At 44.8% G+C, this 18,983-nt stretch overlaps 1 protein-coding gene and 1 long non-coding RNA gene across 2 annotated transcripts in view; one reads left to right on the top strand and one right to left on the bottom strand.

Moving 5' to 3' along the window:
- The window catches only part of LOC119353995 (respiratory burst oxidase homolog protein B-like), a 26,504-nt gene that overhangs the window by 953 nt on the left and 6,568 nt on the right, over window positions 1–18,983 (top strand). The window contains exons 2-10 of the mRNA XM_037620705.1: window positions 6–151; window positions 3,594–3,642; window positions 3,831–3,944; window positions 4,587–4,888; window positions 5,447–5,549; window positions 5,644–5,720; window positions 7,297–7,409; window positions 8,615–8,966; window positions 12,941–12,947. Of these exons, the coding sequence (XP_037476602.1) occupies window positions 6–151; window positions 3,594–3,642; window positions 3,831–3,944; window positions 4,587–4,888; window positions 5,447–5,549; window positions 5,644–5,720; window positions 7,297–7,409; window positions 8,615–8,966; window positions 12,941–12,947 (1,263 nt within the window). The remainder of the gene's footprint in view (window positions 1–5; window positions 152–3,593; window positions 3,643–3,830; window positions 3,945–4,586; window positions 4,889–5,446; window positions 5,550–5,643; window positions 5,721–7,296; window positions 7,410–8,614; window positions 8,967–12,940; window positions 12,948–18,983) is intronic.
- Window positions 7,648–8,436, bottom strand: LOC119307662. Its single transcript, XR_005149476.1, has 3 exons — window positions 8,311–8,436; window positions 8,189–8,229; window positions 7,648–8,025 (listed from the first exon to the last, which is right to left on the bottom strand). It is a non-coding gene; the product is annotated as an uncharacterized LOC119307662 (long non-coding RNA).

The raw sequence follows: 18,983 nt of genomic DNA on the forward strand, positions 1-18,983 counted from the left end.
AAGAGGTCGCGTTCGCCGGCGAGCTGTTCGACACGCTGGCAAGGCGGCGGGGCATCTCCGGGGGCAGCATCGACAAGGCGGAGCTGCGTGAGTTCTGGGACCAAATTTCAGACCCCAGCATCAAGAGCCGCCTGCAGCTCTTCTTCGACATGTACGCTAATTATAAACTCCGGCCCACCGCATTGGGTTTTTTTTTACAATCGCCCACCGCATTGGTTTTTTTTTACAATCGCCCACCGCATTGGGTTTTTTTTTTACAATCGCCCACCGCATTAGTTTTTTTTCTAGGAAAACCCACCGCATTAGTTAAGAGTAAACCTGATCATTCACCGGGCCGGGCCTGGTTTAGGCCAGGCTTGTCAAAGCCCAAAGAAAAAATCCCCAGCCCGGGCCTGGCCCGGCCTGAAACACATGAATAGTTATATTTTCCAATTAAATAAACAATATCCGGGGTATTAACATAATAGAATATGCCTATATTTTAAATAAAATATACATTTATGATCATTTCGGGCTTTTGGGCTGGGCTTCAGGCAAGAAAACGGAGCCGGAGCCCGGCCCGGATGCACATGTCTCCGGGCTGGGTTGTCCATGCACAAGTCTAGTTAAGAGAACTCTTAGTTCATCCTTCTCACTTTACTTTCAAGTTTAGGCTGCTGGTACATGTATATGATGCTATATGATACTACTTTCGAAATATGTTTTACAATGTTTAAACATACGTACCTTTTTTTTGTAACACATAAACATTTTTTAAATGTCACAAACTTACGTAGAACTAGAACGAGAAGGACTAACAACATGAAAAATGTTACCCCTTCTGGACATGCTGTGTTGTCGTAGCATGGTGGTAATCTTAGTTAACGTTGACCACGAGGTCACATGCATGGTCGAGCCACAGTGTTCCCTTTTTTGGGTTACATTTTTTTAAAATTTATTTTTTTCGGTCCGTGTTTATATAATAAAGGAATTAGTCATGCTATCGTAACAACAATGATCATCGGTTTGGTGTGGTTGTCCACCCGACCCTACTAGGGGCAGCTCGCGGCTTTGAAACCCCGCCATTCATGTTTTTTATTTTTATTTTAGGGGCTTAATACATAAATAAAAGGCTAAGGGCTTTTCTGCAAATCTATCATGCGACAGCAGCAGACGGCAGGCCTAGACCATGCTGGCATGCCACGTAGGCCCCGAATACGCCCGCGTATGCGAAATGTGATCGTATATGGATGTCCGTGCAAGTTTGATGACTAGAAACATGTATTTTGCAAGTTTGTGCACCATACTGATCGTCGCGTGAAAGTTTTATGACTACCGGTCTATTTACCTCTTTCGGGTGCATAGTGTATATGTTATAAATTTATATAATTTTAATTATTGTCGGCATGACATCAAGTAGTGAACATTATTCATTACTCCCTCCGTTCCATAATGAAGTTCACATAATTTTTCTAAAAGTCAAACCTCATCAAGTTTGACCAAGCTTATGGAGAACAATATTTACATGTGGAACGCCAAACATATATCTTTAGATTCGTCATAACATGTAATTTCATATTTTACTTTTAAGTTTTATTTTTATTTTTTTTGAAACGTAGGCATAAGCTTTGCCTCATCTATTAATTAAGGAGAAGAGTTTGTGTTACGAAAACACCTTTACAACCCAAATTGTTACTCTCCCAAATGAAACTCCATAACTTCTTTGCTCCCGCTTTGGCCCAAAGCTTGGCCTCATCTTTAATTAGGCGTAAAAGGATAGGTGGCGAAGCGTTTTTTTGTCAGAATGTGCAGGCATTACGCTCGTTCCAAATTGTCCAACACACAAGCATGGTGAGGAAAGCCATAGCTTTCCGGTTAGGTATGTTATCGCCTGAAGAGTTGATCCACCAATCCTTGACAGAATCTTATAGGTGCTACAAAGAGGTGTCAATGTGTCCAAGTTGTAGCCAAGCCTTGACAATGTTCCAGAGGCGAAGGGTGAAAGGGCATTTATAGAAAAAGATGTGGCCTGGATTCTTATTCCGGCCTACATAGAGGACATAGACCGCAATTTGGCCATCCCCGCTTGGCCAAGCGGTCGGCGGTCCAAATCCTATCTTGGATTGCCAACCATGCAAATAATTTTGTCTTTGGGGGAGCCTTCCAAACCGCATGCTCCATAGGTGAGAAAGTGAAAATGAGTCCCAATAATTGGGCATTGTAAGCAGACGTCGCCGAGTAATGGCCACTAGTCGTGTGCTTCCAAGAGATATCATCATCCACGAGCTCATACAACTGAAAGTCCTGTATTAGGGACCAAAGCGCCACAAACTCATGTAAGTGGTTCCATGAGAAAGCGTTGTTGAGCTTGATTTGAAATACAAACATTGTCTTTGAGAGCTTCCCGAACTTTCTGTGGTTTCCTTGTTGACGCCTCAAAAATATGTGAGCTATATCCTTTGGCTTCGTCCCAAAAGCCCAAGGGGAGTCTCAAAAGAGGGTCTTGGCGCCGTTCCCAACTATCATGATGGTGGATGCATAGAAGAAGTCAAGGTCTGTCTCATCACAAGGGTTGCCCATGCCCACCCAAAGTTTGCTTGGCTCTTTCCATTTGTACCAAGGCCATCGCAATCTAAGTTCCTGCGCAAATTTGTTGGTGTTGAGGACTCCAAGACTCCCATAGGCCAAGGGGCAGCATACGTTGTTCCAGATTACTTTGCATTTTGCACCGGTTGTCTTGTTTGACCCATACCAAAGAAAGGCCCTCTCAAGCTTGTTAGTGTTGCGAAGCATGCTTGGCATAACGATTAGAGGTGTAATAGAAAAACGCCACTTGGGAGGTAAGCACTGACTTGACAAGACTCGTGCGGCCGATGATTGTGATGTTTTGGCCCTCCCAAGGGAGGAGCTTCATGGCCACCTTGTCCTTGAAAAACTGGAAGTCCACCTTTTTAAGTTTCCAAACCGAGAGCGGGAGACTGACATATCGCATAGGGAAGGATGTCTTCGCGGCTGGCAAGCTTTGGAGAATGCGGTCCAAATTAATGTGGTTGCACCGGATGGGAACTACCGAGCTCTTGTGGGCGTTGGTGCACAAGCCCATGACTTGGCCGAAGTATTTGAGGATGTCGAAAAGATTGTCAATGTCCTTTTTGATCGGCGCCATGAACACCGTCGCATCATCCGCATATAGAGAGGTCCGCACCAAGGCGTCGCGCCCACGAATCTTGTGAAGGAGCCCCTTGCTCATGGCCAATTGGAGGATCTTTTGTAGAGGGTCAATAGCAATGACAAAGAGTAACGGGGAGAGCGGATCCCCTTGACGAAACCTTATATATTCAGTGTTGCATATATAAATAGTTTTCTCTACACACTTGGTTAACATTTACAAAGTTTGACTTTTAGAAAGTCCATATTGCCTGTTATACGTCTAGTGGGGAATGTACCGGAGCGGGGCTCTTTAATTATATAGCAAAGGTAAACATTAGTCCTTGATTGATGCGTCAGGTAAATCATTTTATTAACAAAACCATTCTGTGTTGTGTAACTCATGTATTTTGTCGATTATGGTCAAAGGTGAAGTACGTAAGTGAATGTCTTTGACTAACCAACAGGGTGGACAAGAACGCTGACGGGAGGATCAGCGAGGCGGAGGTCAAACAGGTGAATTCCAACTACTCTTTCACTGGTTCATTCAGGCATCTCCATTCTCCAACAACAGGAATGGAGGGGGTGTGTGTTCTCTTATTTTCGACGATGAACGATTCTCGCTCAAAAAGACTGTCATCGCTCAAAAAGACTGTCATTGCACATTTGCACATCAATGAGGGCTATTCTGATCTGGTCTGCAGATCATCACGTTGAGCGCGTCGGCGAACCATCTAACAATAACCGCACAACAGTACAAGGAGTATGTCAAGCTCATCATGGAGGAGTTGGACCCCCACGGCCTTGGCTACATCGAGGTAATTAACTCTGATGCGTAGAATTGCTATATTAGGGTGCTAAATACTATCTTCCGGCCAATTTATAGTGTTCAATTCAAAAATCTCGCCAACTAAGATAGATGATAAGTGGTGGAATATTTTTTTGTATTTTACAAAAGTACTCAATTAATGCGATTATTTTTCATAAAAAATGTTACCAATGTATTATTTGCAATGCATGCATGCGTAAATATCTAAAAAAAATTACATGCATTGATGAGTTTTTCTTTAATCCTCGCATACAGTAACTTAATGCACCTTCAAATTTGAACATGTGGTGAGGAGCAATAAAAATAAAACTTATGAAACGGAAAAATGAAAATTTTGAGATAAGTCGTATAAAATGGAAAGGAGGTAGTAGTGTAATTTGATTAAGTATCATCATAATCCTAGCAAATAGTACTCTTCAAATAGCATTGTGTTGTTCGGAAATTATTGTCTAGTGTAGTATATTATTCTCACCATTAATTCTTTAAATCAGTTACATTGTTGGTCACAGGGGCGAATGTTGGTCACATGGGCGAATCTAGTGAGTAAAAAGTAGCCTGCACCCGGCACTGGCACCCACTAGATTCGCCCCTGTGACCAACAATGTAACTGATGCAAAGAATTAATTTGCAGCTGCACAGCTTGGAGATGCTATTACTAAAGCCGTTAAGCGAGACGATGACCAACGGCAGTAAGTTGCCGGAGCCCAATTGGCACAAGCAGTTGTACCGCCGCGCCCGATACTTCCTGAAGGACAATTGGTGCCGCTGCTGGGTGATGCTCCTGTGGCTCTCTATCTGCGCGGGGCTATTTGCTTGGAAGTTCATGCAGTACCGCCACCACGCTGTGTTCAAGGTGATGGGCTACTGCGTGTGTGTGGCCAAGGGTGGCGCCGAGACACTCAAGTTCAACATGGCGCTCACTCTCCTTCCTGTGTGCCCTTGAACCTGAACCCCTCAAGAGGCTCAAACAACTACGACCGGCTGACCCCGAGGTATTATTCGTAAGCCCTTGAACCGGCTGACCCCGAGGCTCAAACAACTACGACCGGCTGACCCCGAGGTCGAAACATGTAAAGACACCACAACCACACACCAAACAACTTCTCCTCTCAGAACAAATAATATCTCAAACAGCAACCCAATATGATATATAAAAAGAACACCGCCAGAACATAATTAAGACACAAGCCAACAGAGATAAAATAAAAGCAAAACTACTTATTGTAAGAATATTCTAGATATAAAAGAGTTAATCCCACAAATGAAGAGTGGCACGGTGAAGCGTGTCTTAGCCTCTAGTCTGGACTAAGGTGTAACTTGAACCAAACACTTACTCTTTTTTGCAAATACGCAAGGATACATTGAACCAAACACTCACTTAAGTTGATCATCTTTTTTCTAGATCTCATATGTGACAATTTTATTCTCAAACAAAACAACCCCTCAATGAAATAGCGATTTCTCTAATGGGTGAACTGAATGAGCGTTCAGGCACCCATTCTCCATCACATCGGCGCCGGAGGACGACTGCGTCAGCGTCCACATCAAGGCGCTTGGTGACTGGACCGAAGACCTCAGGGACGCCTTCCTTAAGGTACTGTTGTGATTAGTGACATTGATCCCATCATCGTCAACCCCAAAAGCTCCAAAAACATATCTATCCCTAAACGTGTGTGCACAAATTGTAGGTTTGCCCGAACACAGAGGGGAAGAACGAGATTCGACAGGTAGAGTATGACCGCGACGACGCCAAGTCCAACCCAAGGTATGTACGTATGAGCAAAAGTTTCCTTTTTCCCGTGAAATCCGGTCCCATTTTCTCCTCTCGGGTCATGAGTTTGAAATTGATTCGATCGGACATTACCTTTGTGATGCAATCTTTAGCTATCCTCACCCTTTGGATGTATAGATATGTAGCAAGAGAAAGGGCTTCGAAACAAGCATGATCTTCTAGAATCTCCGGATCAATAAGACCTTGAAAAAAGGTCATCAATGCTCCCATGTATCTTCCTTGACCATCCCTGCAAATTGCCGCGCAACAACCTCTCTCACTATGTTGAGAAACAACTACGTCAACATTTATCTTTGGCCCTCCATCTAGGGATTTAATCCACCTTGGTTCACTCGACCTCTAAACAGCAAAATAAGCCATCTTCTTCTCCAGGGTAAGCTCGAGATCCTTCGAGTATCTCAGAACGAATAGCCTTGTGGACAGTGAACTCTGAAAGATTTGTTCATGCTTCACTTCCGTCTCGCCTACCATATCACCCACAAGGTTACGAGGAGATTTGCAAAGTCTTATATGCTCCACAAGCTCCTCCTTCGTAAGTGCCCACACACACTTAGACATATGGCAATCGAGTAAAGCGTGATGCCATACTGATGCATTGCATATCGCACATAGATCATCCTCGGATATATTCCTCCTCTTTAGAGTTTCACCGGTAGGGATGCTATTTTCTTTACTAGATGCCATGCAAACGATCACACCTTTGCCGGCACCTTGGCCAACCACAGTTTAGTCCAATGACTTTGGGACTTTCCTGTATTCGACTTGCTAGGCCTATCTTCCAGTATCGATGGATGATTTGTTTGATTGATTGATATGTTTTCTTTTCTCAAATGATAAGTGTTACATGTATGGCACGAAGTAACAATGCCCTGACGTTTTTACAACTAAATTGCCATAAAAACATAAAAAAAAAACTGAAACTTACCATCCAACAGAAAGTTGACATAGTTCACAACTAAAGTTGCTATCCTTAGGAACTAAACTTGTCATCAAAAAACGTCAGGGTGAAATAGCTTCGTGCCACATGTGTGCCACTTATCAGGGTCATTTTTTTATGGATTGATTGATATATGGAAAATATTAAGTGTAATTGTCCGATGGTTGGGCTGGACTAGTATAGTGACATCTCCCAGTTGTTGCTTATAGGGGCCAAGCTTAGGCTACAGTTTTAGGTCCAAACGCCAAGCCCGAAAGTATGAAATAGCTCGAAACTAGGGTTTTAGTGAAAATAGCAGGCTAAATAGTTAAATTGGTATTTTTATACATGAAACTGTCATTGCTTATTTATTTTGGGCTGAGTTTGGACTTCAGATTCTAAGGACGAGTTTTTAAAAGCCGGGTCAGAGGATTCCCGGGTTTTGTCAGGAGGATGAACGGTCATATATAAGAGACAATAAGAACAGTTTTATGGACCGGAAAGAATATTTTCCCTTCCTACTGCAACTATGCGTTAATAAAATCCATCTGCTACCCATATGTTTTCTTCACGCAATTGCTGTCTTTGGTCATGTGAATCTTGAAAAAATAAATACTCGTGCTCGTGCTGCAGATTCCCCAAGATACTAATCGATGGGCCGTATGGTGCACCCGCGGAGGATTACATGCGGTACGAGGTTGTGCTTCTGGTGGGACTCGGCATCGGTGCCACGCCCATGATCTCGATCATCAAGCAGGGCCGTCTCTAGGAATTTGGGGGCCCAGGGCGAAAGGTGAAATGTGGCCCTAAATTTTGAAAACTACATATAACTAAAACATACTCTCATTTAGCAGTGCGGTGTAATATATTTTGAAATTTATCCGAAATTGATCCTACTAGTAAAGGTGATACAATACAAGTAATAAAAACTAACCCATGTTGTACCCAAAAACAAAACAAAAGTCATAATTCAAACAATGCATGCATGAGTTATAAGCTTATCATTTATTATGATATAAGAAAATAAAATTGGATTGTACCTTGAAATTTGAATGAGAAACTGTGTTGAAATTTTAGATGACCGAGTAGCTATCTTCAGAAATAGTTCTTGCAATCAAGGTGAAGTGCCTGTTCGGCAGGCCTCCGCTCCGCAGCTCAGCTCCTGGAGCGGCTGGAGGAGCTGCAGAGTGGCACCGAACGCGCTGGCTCCATGCCTCTCTTAGAGTGGAGCGGAGCGGCTTGTAGGCCACTTTTTCAGAGTTGCAAAAGTGCCGCTCCGTGTGCTCCGCTTTTGGATGGAGCTGGGAGTTGGAAAGCGGGGAGTGGACGTCCGCCGAACAGGGCCGAAGTTTGAACTTTTGACTGTGAAGCATAAAAGAACTTGTTATTTATCAATCAGGCCGAAGTACAATAGCTAATGCTCAGCTTATTAATTATCAATGTGATAATTTTCTCTACCGAAATTTGAGGACAAATAGCATATCTGCATATGTACGATTGTTAGTGGGACTCAAGGGGTGCACACCTTGATTTTTGGATCAGAAGATGCAGAGTTGTTTCCATTTTCTATATCCAAAAATCAAAATTCAAAACCCTATCTGAAGCAAATCGAGTCAGATCTGAAACAATTAGGCCTCGGGCACTCACGTGGGGATGCTTGAGGGAATTAGCCCACTAGCATGCACCATCCATGGCGTCCGGCGACGGCCAGTGAGATAGGAGGAGAACTAGACGAGGACGGCGACGGGAGGGCGAGCAGCACGAGCGCTCAGATCCGTGGACGGAAGGCGAGGCGGCTGCGAGTACTGCGAGATGGGCGTGTACCACGAGAAGACGAGAAGCAGGCGACCGCGGGCTACTAGGCCTTTTACGTTTCCAGTGATTTGGGGGCCCCAAAAAATCGAGGGCCCTGTGCGGTCGGCCAACTTGGCCTGCCTTATCGACGGGCCTCTCATCAAGGACATCATCAACAACACGAAGCGGCTCGGGGACATCGAGTTTGGCAACCCCGGCGACGCAAGCGCGCCGACGTCGTTCAAGACTCGCCGTGCCTACTTCTACTGGACCACCCGGGAGCAAGGCTCCTTCGAGTGGTTCCGTGGGATCATGGACGAGGTGGCCGAGACCGACAAGGATGGCATCATCGAGCTCCACACCCACTGCACCAGCGTCCACAAGGAGGGCGACGCCCGGTCGGCGCCCCTCACCATTCTCCAGTCCCTGTACTATGCCAAGCACGGCATTGACATCATCTCCGGCAGCCGAGTCAAGACCACCTTCGGGCGAGCGGACTGGCGTGAAGTGTCAGCGCCCCCGCTACAGCCAGCGACACTGAAGAGACGGGACCACAAGTCAGCGGCTCGTGGGGCTCGCCTCCTGCCGGGCGGCTTCCACGGGCTCGGAGGCCCAACCCACGCAACACTAGGCCGGAGTGGGCTCAGTGAGGCCCAGGGCCCGCGACAAGTACTTAAGCCACCCTCCGCACCCGGTTCGGGCATCCAGTGGATCAAGGCACCGGCGGCGGCAACCCTAATCCTATCCCCTTCCTGTTCTTCGTCTTGTAACCGCACCTTGTAATCGAACCTGAGGATCGAGCTAGTGTGAGTGAATCCAGTGCAGTTCTTACCACTACCATCCCGCCTCTTACATCTGGTATCAGAGACCACACCTACCACCCTTCTCCGCGTCGATCTGGCGCAATTCATCGAGACCAGATCCCTGACTCAAGCCTGCGCACACCTCGTCGCCATGGATCCGGCCGTCCAGTCGTTCTTGGAGCGGCTAGATACCACTCTGAAGGAACACACCGCTGCAATCAACGCGTCCAACGCCAAGGTCGACGATCTCGTGGCGTGGCGTCTCGATCTCGAGCGGCGCGTCGCCGATCTGAGTGACTCGGTGGCGGCTCTGCAGACCGCGCCCCCTCCACCACGCGTGGACGGCGCGACAACTCAAGCGCCGGCACCGACCAATCAGCCGCCTGGGACGGCCGGCACCCACATCGGGACCGCGTCTGGTGCGGCGCAATTTCCACAAGGGCCCAATGGCCGCGGCGTCTACATCATTCCACGGGGGCCCCCGGCGGCGTCCTTCCAGACACCGCCACCGCCCCCGGTAAATGGTCAGTACGACACCCCGTCTTCGCCTCCTGCTTTGTCCCCCTTTGCACATGCTAGTCAACTGCTCAGTGGACTGGGTCAAGCGCATCCATCCATCCAATTCCCACAATTCACTGGAGACAATCCAAAATTGTGGAAAACACTGTGCGAGCAATATTTTTCCATGTTTGCCATTCTGCCTTCCTTCTGGGTTCCTATGGCCGCCCTGAATTTTGCAGGTGCGGCATCTGTCTGGCTGCAATCCATTCAGAAAAGACTAGGGGAGTATGATTGGAATTCTTTCACTGCACTTCTGTGTACTCGCTTCGGGCGCGATCGGCATCAGACGCTGATTAGGCAGTTCTATACTGTCCGCCAAACTTCTTCAGTAGCACAGTATATAGAGCAGTTTGAGTTGATTATTAATCATTTGTCGTCCTATTCTGATACAATTCATCCGTTTTACTTTTTGACTCGATTTGTCGAGGGACTGCGGAAGGATATACGGGCGGTGGTGCTGGTTCAGAGACCCCCTGACCTGGACACGGCCTGTGCGTTGGCCCTACTCCAGGAGGAAGTGGCTGACAGCGTGTTTGGCACCTTGCCGCGACCACCGGAGCCGGCTCCGCGTGCAGCTGCGACAGCCACACCGCTACCTCTACCCCCTCCACCGTCACGCCTCGTTCCAGCTGCGCTAGTGACAGACCGCCGAGGGACGGACGCGGCCCGGGCGGACACGTCCAAGATCAAAGCCTTGCGAGATTATCGACGCGCTCGCGGGCTGTGCTTCAAGTGCGGCGAGCGATGGGGACAGGACCATGTGTGTCCTACCACGGTCCAACTACACGTCGTCGAAGAAATGCTTGAACTCTTTGGCATCGACACCAGCTCGGAGGTCGAGGGGGATGTGCAACAAGTTCATGCCATATCTCGGCCGGCTATGGACGGTGGTGTTGCTCCCAAGGCATTTCAGCTGTTGGCTACCATGCAAGACTAGGAGGTGCTTTTTCTGGTAGACAGTGGGAGTTCTACTTCATTCATTAACCAAGCATTGGCCGAAAGCTTGTCTGGTGTGCAACAACTGCGTCAGCCCTGTCGAGTGAAGGTGTCCGATGGTGGTGAACTGCGTTGCTCCGCCTCAATTCCCAGCTGCAAATGGTCTTCGCAAGGGCTGGAGTTTGTGACCAATATGAAGATTTTGCCGTTGGGAGTGTATGATGCTATTCTGGGGATGGATTGGCTTGAACAACACAGCCTGATGACGGTCGACTGGCGAAACAAACACTTGCGCATTCCCACAGCTTTGGGGCCAGCCAGCCTGTTTGGACATGAAGCGCAATCGACGCAGTGTCATGTCATCAATAGCGCACAACTTCAGCAACTTCATCGCCAAGGCGCTCTGCTGCACCTCTGCTTGCTCTACCCGGTCACCGACAAGCAAGCAACTTCTGTGCAGGAGCCTCCGGAGCTACAGCAGCTGTTAACTGAATTCGAGGATGTTTTTGGTGAACCCAAGGGCTTACCTCCGCGTCGAGCTTGCGACCACATGTAGGACCTTGAAGTGGGTGTGTCTAGAGGGGGGGGGGGTAATTAGACACTCAGTGCTAAAGTTGCAATTTTTAATCTTTTTCGATTCGAGTGGAGTTTTAGGCACAATTTCAACATACACAATACATATCAAGCAAGCATGCAAAGAGTATATGAGCATCGGAATGTAAAGCATGCAACTTGCAAGAATGTAAAGGGAAAGGTTTGGAGATTTCAAACGCAATTGGAGACACGGATGTTTTTCCCGTGGTTCGGATAGGTGGTGCTATCCTACATCCACGTTGATGGAGACTTCAACCCACGAAGGATAACGGTTGCGCGAGTCCACGGAGGGCTCCACCCACGAAGGGTAACGGTTGCGCGAGTCCCCGGAGGGCTCCACCCACGAAGGGTCCACGAAGAAGCAACCACCCACGAAGGGTCCACGAAGTAGCAACCTTGTCTATCCCACCATGGCCATCACCCACGAAGGACTTGCCTCACTAGCAGTAGATCTTCACGAAGTAGGCGATCTCCTTGCCCTTACAAACTCCTTGGTTCAACTCCACAATCTTGTCGGAGGCTCCCAAGTGACACCTAGCCAATCTAGGAGACACCACTCTCCAAGAAGTAACAAATGGTGTGTTGATGATGAACTCCTTGCTCTTGTGCTTCAAATGATAGTCTCCCCAACACTCAACTCTCTCACATAGGATTTGGATCTGGTGGAAAGAAGGTTTGAGTGGAAAGCAACTTGGGGAAGGCTAGAGATCAAGATTCATATGGTAGGAATGGAATATCTTGGTCTCAACACATGAGTAGGTAGTTCTCTCTCAGAAATAGGATGCTGGAAGTGTAGGCTTAGTCTGATGGCTCTCTCTCCGAATGAAGAGGAGGTGGAGGGGTATATATAGCCTCCACACAAAATCCAACCGTTACACACAGTTTTCCAATCTCGGTGGGACCGAATCAACAGACTCGGTCGGACCGAAATAGTAAACCTAGTGACCGTTAGAGATTTCCGTGGGACCGACTGGATCAAATCGGTGGGACCGATGTGCTAGGGTTAGGGTAAGTCCAAAACTCGGTTTGACCGATTACTCAACCTCGGTGGGACCGATTTGGGTAATAAGTGAAACAGAGAGTTGGCCAAGCAAACTCGGTGGGACCGATTACATATCTCGGTGGGACCGAGAATATTGCAATAGGTAACAGAGAGTTTGCAAGCCCATCTCGGTGAGACCGAGATCCCATCGGTGATACCGAACTGATTAGGGTTTCTGGCAGTGGCTATGACAAGTGAAACTCGGTGGCGCCGGATAGAAAGAATTGGTAGGTCCGAGTTTGGCTTTGGATTTAGGTCATATGTGAAAGTGGGAAAGTTGCTGAGGATTTTAGAGCATATCATTAAGCACATGAAGCAAGATGCTCATTAAGCAACACCTCATCCCTCCTTGATAGTATTGGCTTTTCCTATGGACTCAATGTGATCTTGGATCACTAAAATGTAAAATGAAGAGTCTTGAGCTTTAAGCTTTAGCCAATCCTTTGTCCTTAGCATCTTGGAGAACTTCCCACAACCTTTAGTCCATGCCACTCCATTGTTGAACTTATCTGAAACATACTAGATAGAAACCTTAGTCCAACAAGAGATATGTTGTAATTAATTACCAAAACCACCTAGGGAGCACTTGTGCTTTCAATCTCCCCCTTTTTGGTAATTGATGGCAACATACATCAAAGCTTTAGATAAAGATATAAAGAACAGCAAGTAAAGCTTTGGAAGGACATGTAACAAGCATAGGCTCCCCCTACATGTATGCAATCATATGAATATAAAATATAGAAGCATGTGAGAGCATAATCATGACAGAGTAGGCAAAGTGTTACATGTATCTTGGCCATATGCATCAGAGCAAAAGATTATCAAGCAAAATACCTTCATGCTCATGAGTCCTTCTTGCAAACAGTATGTACATAAGCAAGAATTCCTCATACTCATGATTTTGATGCATACACTTACCTTGTAGTCTTTGGTTGGCTTAGGATGGAATGAACCTGCACAAACAAAGTTAGATAACACAGGTACATCCACTAGCCAGAGAAAACAAAAGAAATCACAAGAATACCAAGACTGGGATGACATGTAGAGAGTAAGTACTAGGTACTACATTGAATTCAACATGTCCCCAAGAGTAAAGATATGCAATGAATTTGACTAATTTCTCTCCCTTAGGTGTCTTGCTCCCCCTGAATCTTACATGAGATATTGGGAGAAGATAGGGAACAGAAAATCAGAGGTGAAGGGGACAAATGGATAGAACTTAATGCAAATAAGCGAATATGAACATGTCTTTCCCCCAACAAGACATGTGACATCTCTCCTCTTGAACATCAAGCATCTGGGACATCTGGGATCCTTGAGTATTCTCTCCCCCTGGAAATCTCTCTCTCCCCCTTAATAACATCTGGGATCCTTGAGACTTTCTCTCCCCCTTGAGCTTTGATGTGATCTCTCTCTCCCCCTTTGACATCAATTTCCAAGAAGGGCTTTCTGGAATCCATCGTATAGGTTTGGTCCTTGACACTCAACACAAAGCAATGGATAAAACTGTGATGCTTGTAGAGGACAAGATTCATTGAGTAGAGATGGATCAGAAGAAATATAGAACAAGTGGCAAACTGTTTTTCCTGTTGCGAAGTCGGTGGCACCGAGTGGCACGTTTTGGTGATACCGAAAAGATTCGGTTGGACCGAAAATTACAAGTCGGTGAAACCGAGTTTACACAGAGAAAAACACTTGTCACCTCAGCTCACTAGACATGTAGGATCTCACAAAGATTTGCAATGAATTACCTGAAGGATTTGCAAGGAATTAAATGCAGAAAATGCAGAACAAAAACAAAAAGAAAAGAGAAGAAACTGAAAGATCTAGATGAAGTTTTTTTCTGAAAAAGAGAAAGAAAAATAAACATGCATGAGACAAATGCAATAACACAAGGAAAGAACACAAGAGAACTTCATCTAGAGTTGGGCGGTTACATAGTCACCTATGTTAGAGTATATTGACTTAGGAGTCAAGTGAGACCACTTGATCATAGGTCATACTCATCGTTTAAGCTCAAAATGGGGTTACCATTTTTTGTTTAAGTATCTTGATGTATTCACATCTTGTTGAGTTGCTTTGACTCATGTCTTGGAGTAAAGCTTCTCTAAGATGGAATAACATACCTTGGGTGGTGGTGTGGTTCTTGCTCAAGTAGTTGAACTTGTGTGGGTGCTCAAGGTTGATGTAGCTCATCAAGAGTTGGGAGCACCACTTGGAGTTTGCGTTCATCTACATACATGGGTTAGTTCTTGCAAGGAAGAGCACTTGTGTATCCAAAAATGACAATCATGAAGCTCAACATAGAATTTGTCAAAGGATATGTTTAAATGGTTTTGTGCTTCCTTGTCTTCAACCACCGTTGTGTAGAGACTTGGTGATGTAGAGATTGCTCAAGATGTGAGTGAGTCGCAATCTCATGGAATTAGATTCAACCAAGCACCTATATGGGTTAGACAACATGCAAGGTACAAATATATCCAAGACATAAGATAGTCATCATAAGAGATATATCATGGATTAGTCATAAGCTCATGTCTTGCATGTATCCAATGGAGTTTCTACTCCAAGTTCGAAGCATCAATGATGTTCAATTCACCTCTCAACCTGCAAAATACTTTCTCATCAAGAGGTTTAGTAAATATATCCGCTAATTGCTTATCAGTGCGAACATGCTTAAGATTAATGTCACCCTTAGCAACATGGTCTCGAATGAAATGATGACGAACTTCAATATGCTTAGTTCGAGAATGTTGTACGGGATTATGACCAATTTTGATAGCACTTTCATTGTCACAAAGTAGTGGAACATGTTTCACATAGATCCCATAATCTTTAAGAGTTTGGGTCATCCAAAGTAATTGAGCACAACATGAACCAGCGGCAATGTATTCCGCTTCGGCGGTGGATAAGGATACCGAGTTTTGTTTCTTGGAAGACCAAGACACAAGAGATCTACCAAGAAATTGACAAGTACCCGAAGTGGATTTTCTATCAACCTTGTCTCCGGCATAATCCGAGTCGGAATAGCCAACAAGATCAAAAGAAGATCTCTTAGGATACCAAATGCCAAAGTTTGGTGTATGAATTAAGTATCTTACTATCCTTTTCACGGCCTTAAGATGACATTCTTTAGGAGAAGCTTGATATCGTGCACACATGCACACACTTAGCATAATATCGGGACGTGAAGCACATAGGTATAACAATGAACCAATCATAGAGCGATAAACCTTTTGATCAACCGGTTCACCATCTTTGGTCAAATCATTATGTCCACTAGTAGGCATGGGTGTAGACATACCTTTGCATTCTTGCATATTGAACTTCTTGAATAAGTCCTTGGTGTACTTCGTTTGAGAGACAAATGTACCTTCCTTAGTTTGCTTGATTTGCAAACCGAGAAAGAATTTGAGTTCACTCATCATAGACATCTCAAACTTCTCTGACATTAGCTTTCCAAACTTTTCACTAAAGAGAGGGTTAGTTGAACCAAATATGATATCATCAACATAAATTTGGCATACAAATAGTTCTCCATTAACCCTTTTAGTAAAAAGAGTAGAATCAATTTTACCAATTTCAAAACCACTTGCAATAAGGAACTTGGTCAAGCATTTATACCATGATCTAGGAGCTTGTTTAAGACCATAAAGAGCTTTGTGAAGTTTGTAAACATGATTAGGTTTCTTAGGATTGACAAAGCCGGGAGGTTGTTTGACATAAACTTCCTCCTCTATTTCACCATTTAGAAAAGAAATTTTAATGTCCATTTGGTACAAGGTGATATTATGGTGATTAGCATAGGCAAGTAAGATGCGAATGGACTCAAGTCTAGCAACGGGAGCATATGTCTCACCATAGTCCATACCTTCGACTTGTGTGTACCCTTGGGCGACGAGACGTGCTTTGTTGCGAACCACTTGTCCATCTTCATCTTGCTTGTTGCGAAACACCCATTTGGTACCAATGATGTTGTGGTTGTTGTCAGGCTTCTCAACCAATGTCCAAACTTGGTTTCTCTCAAAGTTGTGTAGCTCTTCATGCATAGCGTTTATCCAATCCGGATCTTCCAATGCCACTTCAACCTTCATAGGTTCAATGCTAGAGATGAATGAATAGTTTTCACAAAAGTTAGCTAAACGAGTTTTTGAGCGAGTGATTCTCCCGGTTTGTATATCATTTAAGATTTGCTTGACGGGATGATCTTTGGCAATTCTTGCTCGAACTCGTGAGAGCTTTTGCTTGGGTCTTCGTTGAACATCTTCTTCATCTTGTTCTTCTTCTTGGCCTTCTTCATTGTTGATGTCGTCGTTCTCTTGTCGTGGTGGAGAAGGAGGTTGTTGATGTTCGTCTTGATGCATTTCCTTGTCTTCTTCATCTTGGTGTGTCCCACTTGTGGATGCTTCCGTGTCGATTCTTGGTTCACCTTGTCGTGAAGTAGAAGCTTCCACTTGGACGGATGAAGTACTCTCCTTCACCTCCGTTGGACAAACTTTGCCAATGGACAAGTCTTGGATTGCTTCTGAAGGGTCTTTGTTTCCTACATTAATTGGCAATTGCTCTACTTGCGAGCCATTAGATTCATCAAACTTCACATCTACCATCTCTTCAACCTTCCGGGTGAAATTGTTGTAGACACGGTAAGTGTGAGAGTTTGAGCCATAACCAAGTAGAAAACCTTCATGAGATTTAGGAGCAAACTTTGAACGACGATGCTTGTCAAGAATGTAGCACTTTGAGCCGAATACTCGAAAGTATCCAACTTGGGGTTTGTTACCGGTGAGGAGCTCGTATGCTGTCTTGCCGAGTAGCTTGTGAAGATACAAGCGATTTGTTGCGTGACAAGCTGTCTCAACCGCTTCTGCCCAAAAGTGCTTCGGCGTCTTGTATTCATCAAGCATCGTTCTTGCCATTTCGATGAGCGTACGGTTCTTCCTCTCAACAACTCCATTTTGTTGAGGTGTGTACGTAGCCGAGAACTCGTGTGAAATCCCTTCTTCGTCAAGAAAGGTGTCCACATTTGCGTTCTTGAACTCCGTTCCGTTGTCACTCCGAACCTTCTTGATCTTCACGTCAAACTGATTTTGGGCCTTCCTAGCGAAGTTTTTGAAGATCTTCTGGACCTGCGACTTGTCATTAAGAAAGAACAGCCACGTAAATCTTGAAAAATCATCAACTATAACTAGACCAAAAGAATTTCCACCGAGACTCTTGTAGGCGTTGGGACCAAAAAGATCCATGTGAAGTAGCTCGAGTGGCCTCCTTGTGGTCATGATGTTCTTCACGGGATGCCTTCCTCCAACCTGTTTACCTGCTTGACAAGCACTGCAAAGTCTATCCTTATCAAATATGACATCGTTAACTCCAAGGATATGATTTCCTTTAATAAGCTTGTCAAGGTTTCTCATGCCAACGTGACCTAGTCGTCTATGCCACAACCAACCTTTCGAGGATTTAGCAATAAAGCAAGTTTTAGGTTGTACCTTTTTAGAGAAATCGACGATGTAAAGATCACCTCTACGCATACCGGTAAAGACCATTTTATGATTGTCTCGACGAAATACTTGGCAATCTACCTTAGTAAATAGGACATTCAAACCGAAATCAGCAACTCTAGATACTGAAAGTAAGTTGTAGCCAAGAGATTCAACGAGCATGACATTTTGAATGGAACTATCATGTGAGATGGCCACCTTACCAAGGCCAACCACTTTACCCTTTGAATTATCACCAAAGGTGACATATTTCCGAGGGCCGTCATTTTCAGCAAGTTCACGGAACATCTCTTCATCTCCAGTCATATGATCGGTACATCCACTATCAAGAACCCATTCCTTTCCTCCTGACTCATATCCCCGAAGATTTGCCGTAAGACCAAAATGTCTCATTGCATCGTCAAGATCGAAGTCACTATCATCATCATCATCATCATCATAGTATCCATGTTCATCATGATCTTGTGACTCATCATTTCCTAGAGCGGGTAATTCATTAGATAAATGATCATCAAAGTGGTCACTTTTATGAATTCTTATAGCTTCGAATATAATATCACTAATGATTCCAACATCTCCTTTAGCATGCTTGAGATTGGTAAGCTCAAATAGACAATCACCAAAACTAGGATCACTAGAGTTCATCTTACTCAAGGCAATAGATTTATGGAGAATTTCATCCAAATTTTTCAAGGAATGATCGGGAAATCGTTCCTCAAGAAATTTCCATATAGTATAGGCACAATTAAGAGTAGGCAAACTAGCAATCAAATTTTTGGGCAATCCTCTAATGATGAGCTCAATAGTTCTAAGATTGTGAATCATGTCAATATCTTCATCTAGGGTAGGATGCAAAGGATCAATATGAGGTGCACAAGGACTAGCAATATACTTGTTCAAATGATATTGATTGAAGATTACAAGCATCTCATTTTTCCACTCATGAAAATACTCTCCATCAAGAATAGGCACTCTATGTCTAAGACTCCCTAAAGTAGACACATCCATCTTCCTCCAATGGTGATTAAACCAAGGCAATGGAGACCAAAGCTCTGATACCACTTGTAGGATCTAGAAGTAGATGTGTCTAGA

Source organism: Triticum dicoccoides, chromosome 1A (genome assembly GCF_002162155.2).
Source record: "Triticum dicoccoides isolate Atlit2015 ecotype Zavitan chromosome 1A, WEW_v2.0, whole genome shotgun sequence".
NCBI lineage: Eukaryota > Viridiplantae > Streptophyta > Magnoliopsida > Poales > Poaceae > Triticum > Triticum dicoccoides.